Genomic DNA, 8955 nt, shown 5'->3' with positions numbered 1-8955 from the left:
ACTGAAGGGTCTTTTGCTTTCTTTACTTTCTTCTAGGAGAGATGGAAGGCTCGAGTAGAAGAGAAGAAAAGACAGAGAAGAGAAAGAAAGCTAAAGCAATCTGAGGCATCGAAATCTCCCTCTTCTTCTTCTACTCCCTCTACAAGCTCTACAACTCTCACTTCCCCTTCCCCAACACGTCTCTCCTCTCCTTCTTCTTCGTCTTCTGCTTCTGCGGGTTGTCCATCGTCTCTTGATAGGGGCTGTAGAGAAGAAGAAGGAGAAGTCTCTTTAGTAAGGAAGACTGAAGGAAAAGAAGAAGAGAGAGAAGGAGGGGAGACGGGGCACACTCCTACTGTTCATGAGGAACACCAAATACTAGATCAAGAAGAAGAAGAAGAGATAGACGGAGAAGAAGAAGAAGAGGATGAAGATGTTGATAGCTGTGGAAGCGAGCCAGACAACGATGGAAGAGAAGAAGAAGAAGAGATTCTCACTGCTGAACCGTTCGACATTACGAAGGTAAAAAAGAGAAAGAAAAAGAAGAAGAAGAAGATTCTCCACTCTCTCTTTCTCTTCTCCTTCTACTTTAGTCTGCCTTTATCTTTTCTCCCTTCTTCTCTTCATAGGACATAAAGATAGATATGAAGATATACATGTATATATAGGTATACGTATGTTCGTTTATACGTGTCTATGTATGTATGCATGTGCATATATATGTATGTGTGAGGTAGCATATATATCCTTGTCTGCTTTACGTGGAGATGACTCCAGCTGAAAAGACCGCATGCATGCATGCATTCCCGCTGTCTGTCTGTGTGTTGAACTAGCACTACTCTTGCGACTGCCACCTTCTCATTCGCTTCTCCTCTTCTCTGTTCACATAGACATATACATACATATACACATATACGTGCACATAGCTGCATATACTTACATATACACATGTAGACATAGACACATCTAAATATACACATGTAGAGATGTGCACATATACACGTACATACATACATATAGATAGGTAGATTAAAGATAGATAGATAGATAGATCGATATAGAGGTGGATAGGGGTTGATCTCTACTAGTACCTGCGAGTGTGAGGAATGTGTTGGATCGATAGCGTCGCCTCGTCACAAGACTGCGTGGACGAGATCTTCTCTTTCTTTCTTTCTCTCTCCCTCTTTCTTTCTTTCTCTTTCTCTCTTTCTGTCTATCTCTATCTGTCTCTCTCTCTCTCTGTGGTCTCTTGTCTTTTCTATTCCTTCTTTTCATCACGCTTTCTTTCTCTTTCTCTCTCTCTCTCTCTGTCGGTCTTTCTCTTTCATATTTTCTGTAGGGGTGTCTTCCTCCATCTTTATGTTTACCTGAGAGAGCAGATTTTGTTCTCCTTCTCTTCGTTTTATCGGCCCTTCACCCCCGTCATCATCTTCCGGTCGTTCTCCGTTGTGCATCTCTTCTTAAGCCGGGCGGGATTCTCTTCTTTCGCGACTACGGACGTTATGATTTATCTCAGTTAAGATTCGCCAAGAAAGGAAAATCTAAGGTCGCAGAGAATACCTACGCAAGACACGATGGAACACTCGCATGCTACTTCCTCACAGGTAAACCCAACATATATATATATATATATAGATCTATAGATCTATATCTATCTATATATATATATCTCTATCTCTATCTCTTTTCTATTTCTTTTGTTTTGCTTCGTCAATAAGACAAATCAAGCAGAACAGAAGGGAGACACAGAGAACTCGAAAAGACTACAGACATCTCAATTTCTATGTCATACATACAGATATATAAACTGAGGGAGAGAGGGAGAGAGAGACTCTACAGAGTTGTATATATATATATATGTATGATATAGGTATTATGTAGAGATGTAGCAGGGCTTTGTTCGGCTGTAAGGAGATTAAGTTTATGTCTATTAGAGAAAGAAAAAGAAGAAGGAGGAGAGGGTAGAGGTGGTTGTACCCATATGAAGCACTAGAGACATACATGCCTCTCGAAGTGTCAAAGATCCAGGAAAGATTTCTAGCTAACAAGGATGATTAATATATATCTATATATATATATATATATATATATACTCCAAATAGAAGAAATGAGGTGTAAATACACTGTCAAAATAATTTGTGGGGTGCATGCATGGACGTGACTGCTTTATTGGGGTGTATCTCCACCAGTTTGCTTCTTTGGTTCTCTACAGATATGGCTCTCTTAACAGTCACTTTTCGTCTCGTTTCGTCACTTCAAACTGTCTCCTCCTCTTGTATTTCATTCCCTAACCTGACACATACGCTTCTCTCTACACATATATATAGATATAGATGGATTTATCTACCTTTACTATGTCTATCTGTCTTCACTCTATCTATCTGTCTTTGACTATCTATTTATCTATCGCTGATCTCTCTCTCTCTATGTATGTATGTGGAGCGTATCAGTCCGCATGTATACAGTTCGCCTGTACATTCATATCCACATAACCTACATTCGAATAGATATCTATCCATATGTGTATCTAAATCTGTGAATATATACGTACCCTTATCTCTCTCTCTATATATATATATATATTTATATTATGTATTTTCAAATATGTCTTTTTCGCTATATGTCTATCAGTCTGTATCTCCACATATCTCTCTCTATATATCTGTCTGTACATGACTGCATGCATACACATGTATATGTTTGTACTCTATTTATTTCTCTATTTCTTTGCTTTTTCTGCATGTGGTGTCTGTACAGATGAGTTGCGCGAACTATTTTGTCGTCAGGCAGGCTTAGAAGAGCTCGAGAATAGGTCAGTCTCGCCTCTTCTTCTCTTTCTTCCTCTTCTCCTCACTCCCTCCATCTCGATTCTCAACAGCTTATGCAAAGAATGTCTTTTTTCCTTCATTCTCTTCCTTTCTTTTTCTTCTTCTCGTCTTTCAAGATTCTTTCGGAGAAGGGAAATGGATTCAGATGAAGAAACGAAAGAAAGAAAGAAAGAAAGAGGGAGAGAGATAGGTTCTCTTTTCTTGCTTTTCTTCATTCATGTACACGTGTGTATGTACACCTGCGAAGATTGCTTTGTCTGTTCGCTTGTCGCTTCTTTCTTTCTTTTTATCTTTTCTCCTCAATTTTAGTTGTCGTTTCTCTCAAAAGAGAAGAAGGTAGAGAATTCTCTGTCTCTAGCTCTAGAATTCTCGGGATTCTTCCTTTCTCGTGCAGTCGTCTTCTCCTCCTCCTTTTCTTTCTTTCTTTCTCGCGTGAAGAATGTCTATCCTCCACAAATCACACGAAAGTTACCTTCTTATTCTTCTCCTTACTATCTCTCTCTATCTCTCTTCTTTCTTCTTCTTCTCTTCTTCTTCGTCTTTCTCTTCGTCTCTGTGCGTTTCTTCTTCTTCTTTGTGTGTGGAGAGATTTCTCCTTGCATGCATTTCGTTCTCCCTCATAGCACCTAGCCTACAAGCAATTCCTTCTTCTTCTTGTTTTTTTTCTTTCTTTTTGGGGTGTAGGTACTGTCTGAGAGAGTTTAGAAACCGAAAGACAGGCGTGAGAATGAGGAGAATTTGGATACAAGCGAAATTCCAAAAGCCCACAAAGAAAGAAAAAGAAAAGAAAGAAGAAAAAGAAAAGGAAGAAAAAGAGAAAGAAGAAAAAGAAGAATCCCATCAAGAAAAGTGACAATACTAAAGCAGCAACAAGACACATAACAACGAAAGGCAGAAAAGAAGAAAGAAAGAGTGAGAAAGAGTTAGGAAGTAACCTTCTCTCTCTCTCTCTTTTTCTTTTTTTTCTTCTCTCTCATGTGGAAATGCTGATGCGTGTTAAGTAGAATTATATACATCGTTCTCTTTCTCTCTTTCTTTCTCTTCTTCTTTTCCGTCTGCATTCTCTCTTGAACGGACAAGTCATACTATACGAATTCACTCAAACAATATCTACCTCCTGGCTGACCTATCTATCTATCTAGAATCTATCTCCAATCTGTCTATCCATCTATCTATCTTTAATCCATCTATCTATCTATCTCTCTGTGTATATCTGCCTATGTATCTAGTATGAGGAGTATGTACATTTCTGTTTCTTTTTCTTTTCTCCCCGTCTCTTTTCCGTCTCCTTGTTCATCTCCACCCCGCTCTTCACGCACCTTGGCGACGCATATAGACACATATATATCTATATATATACATATACATATATGTATATGTATACACCTGCATGAGATGGAAGATTCATCTGTATATCCACCTATCTATATATATATAGATATGTAGATATATGAAGAGTAGGTCTGCAATTAGGTGAGTGTTTGTGGCAATTTCAGGTTTGATCTTTCTACGTGTTGAATTTGTATGCCAACAGACATAAATACATACGCATACATATCCATAGAGTGTATATATATGTGTATGTGTAGACATGTCTGCATGTGCCTCTACCGATAGATGCGTGTAGACAAGGTGTATGTGTGCCTATGTATGTGTAAGATTCATATACATTTCTATACCTATCATGTATATTCACACCTTTGCGTCACCCTGTGTATGTACGTATGTATGCATGTGATACCTGATCCTGTCTAGTGATCTTCTTGTCTTTAGAAAAAGAAGAAAGGAGAGACAATTCCAACTTTCTTTCTTTCTCCTTCTCTTCAACTTAATTGTCCTTCTGTGTGTTTTGTTTCTTTGCTTCAACTTTCCACCTGCCGCGAGCTCCTTGTCATGTGACTGCTACTCCTTTCTTTTTCTTCTCATCTCTTTCTTTCTTTTCTTTCTCTTGGCACTAATACTATTGTTAACAGCAGTAGCAAGAAGAAGAGCACAGAGCTCTCTACTAAGAAAAAGAAGACTCTTTTATGCATGTCACACATCTCTCTCTCTCCATACTACTACTGCTGCGATAGCTCGCAAGTAGCTCACAGACTACTACTTCTAGAAGTAGTAGTCTGTGAGCTAGATAGACATATTTTGACGAATTTGAATGAGAAAGCAAGAGAGAAAGAAAGTAGAAGAAGAGAAAAGTTGCTTCTGACTGCAAAGCCGAGGTGGCCGTGCGAAAGAACGCCAACCCAAGCCACAGACAAAGAAAGAGTTAGAAAGAAAGAAAGGGGTTTGTTTGCATTTTATCCCTTTGATAGTGATGATAATGATCGAAGGGCTAAAAAGTGATGAGAGTAGAAGTAGGGGTAGAAGTAATAGTCGCAGTAGTCGTCGCCATAGGAATAGAGAAAGAAGAAGAGTGATCGAGAGAGAGTAGTTCATTAGTGTGGATAGAATCTTTGCGTTCTTCTTCGAGATAGGCTAGACGGGGAGTATGTCTCAACTCCTCTTTTTACGACAGGGACCAGGGGAAGACGGTCGGATGGTATAGAATATAAAGGCCTTCTATACCATCGTCAATAGGGTTAATTTTATTCTTCTCATTCCTTCTTCTTCTTCTATTAGTTCTCCCTGTCAAGAGACTTCTACCAAAACAACTATATTCGTAGTAGCTGCTCTTCCTGCTAGGACTACTCCCACGACTCTCCTATGTTGCTCTTCTTTTTCTTCTTCAAAATAGAAAGAAGAAAGAGAGGAAGTGCAACTCAATCAGTGTCAAGCACAAGCCTTCCTTTCTTTCTTTCTTTTTGATACTGACCAGGATGATAGTAGAAGAAGAAGACGAGAAAGGACAAGAGAGAAGAAGGAGGAGGAAAAAGAACACAGAAGAGGAGGAGAGACTGAAGAAGACTATGAAGAAAAGAAAAGAAGACTGCGCTTTCTCGATTCTGAGGTTGCCTTTTCTTCTTACGTAGATCGAAATACATGCAAGAGAAAAGAAAGAAGAAAATGATAAGAAAGAAAGGTTGCTTTTTGTGGGAGAGAAGAAGATGAAGAAACACTTCATTCATTCTTTTTCTTATCACTTTCTGGTTGTGCTCCCCTTAAACTATCGATCTGCATGCATGCATGTGAAAATACGTCGATGATGAGGGGAAAGGGAGGTGGAGGTGGTAACGACCTAAACCCCACACACACCCCCCACTACTGCAAGCAATCGACCTCTATCTATATATATAAAAATATTTATATATATAGATAGATTCAAGATAGATAGATGTGCATGACTACAGAGAGATATAGATATCCGATGGATACAGATAGACCTAAACAGATATGTAGACATGCATCGACACATGCGGCTCGTCGAATGACTCCGGGGGTGTGTGTCTATCTCATATAAGCACCTTCTTTGCTTGTCTTGAGAGCTCATCTTTCTTTCGTGTCCTCCCTTTCTTCCTCTTCTTCTCTACCAAAGAAAGAAAGTAGACAAGAAGAGGAAAGTCGGCGCGCTTGAAAAGGAAAGGAGGAGAAATGGCCCTTCTGTCTTCATTAAAGCTTTGAAAGAAGAAGAAAAGAAGAAGAGAAGTTTTCCTTTCTCCACATTTCGGCAAGCAAAAGGGCAAAGCAAAGCCAAAGGCTTCTTCTCTCCTCGTCTTCTTATGAAGAAACGGCTAACGGTCTCCATCCTTATATCTTTCTTAACCTAATACATCGTACATACATGTGTATGTATATACACCCACATATACGTATATGCATATATATATATATGTACGTAAAATATATGCGTATGTATATGGGGAAATTTAAATACACGTAGGCACATACATGAAGAATTCTCCCTACCGAGGCGAGGCAGTATACCTATATACATATATATATATATATATATATGATAGGTAACTATAGGAACACAAATAGATATGTACATTTATATAGATTCTCAGAGAGGCCTAGTGCAGGAGACTTGTGTCTGTATGTATTCGTTTATTTCGATTTGTATTTCTTCATGTGTCTTTTGAATCGTGTCTCTGTCTAGTGAAGAATTTCGCTGCACTTGACGAGAAAACTTCGATAGGAGAAGTCGCAGATCGATCCATCGACGGGTTGGCTCTTTCTTCTATCGATTGAAACCTTTCTCTTTCTTTCTTTCTTTGCTTCTTCTACTCTCTGTCCGTTCTCTTTCAGAACCTACAGGACACTCAGGCTGTGCAACTTACCGCTATAAACATACGCTCATACAGATACACTTCGCATACTCAAGCGCTAGAGGTATCCCGGGTGTATATACACCTCACCGCTCAAATACGTGGGAGTACCGACACACACGTATGTACAACAGGATATACAAAATACATATGCAGATAGAGATAGATTCAAGATAGATAGATTCAAGATAGATAGATTCAAGATAGATAGATGGATAGGTATGGGTCTATGTGTATGAAGGCGGAGAGAAGTTTAGGCGGGAGGAGGAGGAGGAGAGAGGTGCGTGGCAATGAAGAGAAAGAGAAGATTCATTAGAATTATGATGCGTGGGACTTGTTGAATGGTTTGAAACAGGGGCTTCGTGGTGGGCTTTAGGGCAGAGCTTGGATGGAGATCTGTTTGACGCCAAGGAGTTGAAAGAGTTTCTTCTCTATCAGACTTTTCTTTTCTGTAGATAGCTCTTCTATCTCCTCCACAAAAGGGGATAAAGTCTCTCTTTCTTTCTCTTCTTGTCTCTCAATTCCTAGAATTAGAAGAGGAGTGCATACAAATTTGGCAGAAGAAGATGAAGAGGATGAAGAGGAGAACTTTATGACTTTGGATAGTAGCAGATGGGTTCTTCTCTCCTCCTTCTCTTTTTTCCTCTTCTTCTTCTTCTTCTCTTTGGTCACACGAGATTTCTCCTGAGACACCTCCATCTTTCTTTCATCTTTTCTTCTCTCCTTCTCTTCCTCGTCTTGTCCATGTGTAGATAGAAACAGCCAGCGGAAAGGAAGAGAAAGACTCTTTTCTTCTTCTTCTTCGCTGGATGAAAAGACTGAAGAAAAGGAAGAGAAGACGACGCCTTCCCTACTATTTGCTTCTTTCTTTCTTGAGAGAGGTGTAGATGGCTTTCCTTCCTCTCTTTCTCTTCTTCTTTCTCGCTTGTCGTAAGTATGAAAGAGACTTTGGGTCTCATCGATCAAAGAAAGGAAGCTTTCCACGTCGGAAGGAGAGTTGAAAAGATTATCGGAGAAAGAAGAAGAAGAGGAAGAAAAAGAAGAAGAAGAAGGAGAGAAATATGAAAGATAAGATCCAAGAGAAATACATCGAAGACCTGCTGCTCCGTCTCGGAGAAAAGGAAAGCGATAGAAACTGAAGGAAAAAGAAAAGGAAGAAGAAACAAAGAAAAAAGACCAAATCGCATGTACAGACTGTGAGAAGATATTCATGTATACACTCATATATATATATAGATATACATATATATATATACCGGCTACCTGCACATACATATATGTAAAGGATATGTACATAAATATCTCTATAGATTTATATATCTCTTTCTGTATACATCCATGTATCTATATTGCTGGATCTGACTCTCTCTCTCTATATATATATATATATGCAGCCTCCTCTGTCTCTTTCTAGCGTATACTTCTCCTGTATAGATATAAAGCATAAGACAGGCACATACACATGTAAGTTTCACTGCTGCCTAGAAGTGGCGTGAGAGCTATAGCTACGGACTCATCCATCCTCTGCCACAGACACCTCTTCAGAGAGAAAGGCAAGACAAAGAAGAAACGAAGAGCGAGAGACAGAGAGCTCGTCTTCTGAAAAGATGAAGAGCTTAGAAAAGTCTGTCAAGAGAAGAGAGAAGGAAAGAAAGATATCTGACTTCTGATCGGAGAATGGAAAGTGATCGAAGGGAAGAGCTTTGGGAAAGACAGCGGAAAGATCATCTTCATCTTCCTCCTCCATTTGAGGTGTATATACACCGGAGTTCATGAATGGTTTGTGTCGCCCTTCTTCATTGTAAAATCCCTTCTCTTGAGAATCTTTTTGCGTCATTCCTCCTCCTTCTCTTTCTTCCACTTCTTCTTTCCTTTCTTCGCGAGTTCTCTCCTCTCTCGACCTCTTTGCAGAAGAAGAAGAAGAGATAAAAGAAGATAAGATGGAA

At 39.3% G+C, this 8955-nt stretch overlaps 2 protein-coding genes across 2 annotated transcripts; one reads left to right on the top strand and one right to left on the bottom strand.

The window, feature by feature from the left end:
• Positions 1-25: 25 nt before the first annotated feature.
• Positions 26-4149, top strand: CSUI_000371 (uncharacterized protein). Its single transcript, XM_068060605.1, has 4 exons — positions 26-501; positions 1319-1583; positions 2737-2791; positions 3492-4149. Exons 1-2 carry the CDS (start codon positions 407-409, stop codon positions 1497-1499), a joined length of 276 nt encoding a protein of 91 aa, XP_067927420.1. The 5' UTR covers positions 26-406; the 3' UTR covers positions 1500-1583; positions 2737-2791; positions 3492-4149.
• A 1961-nt stretch (positions 4150-6110) lies between these two features.
• Positions 6111-8954, bottom strand: CSUI_000370 (uncharacterized protein). The gene is made up of 2 exons (XM_068060604.1): positions 8674-8954; positions 6111-8144 (listed from the first exon to the last, which is right to left on the bottom strand). Exons 1-2 carry the CDS (start codon positions 8844-8846, stop codon positions 7382-7384), a joined length of 936 nt encoding a protein of 311 aa, XP_067927419.1. The 5' UTR covers positions 8847-8954; the 3' UTR covers positions 6111-7381.
• Between the last annotated feature and the right edge of the window lies 1 nt (position 8955).

Source organism: Cystoisospora suis (assembly GCF_002600585.1).
Source record: "Cystoisospora suis strain Wien I chromosome Unknown contig_163, whole genome shotgun sequence".
Lineage (NCBI taxonomy): Eukaryota > Apicomplexa > Conoidasida > Eucoccidiorida > Sarcocystidae > Cystoisospora > Cystoisospora suis.
The sequence above is the reverse complement of the archived record's forward strand: the minus strand, read 5'-3'. Positions and strand labels throughout refer to the sequence as shown.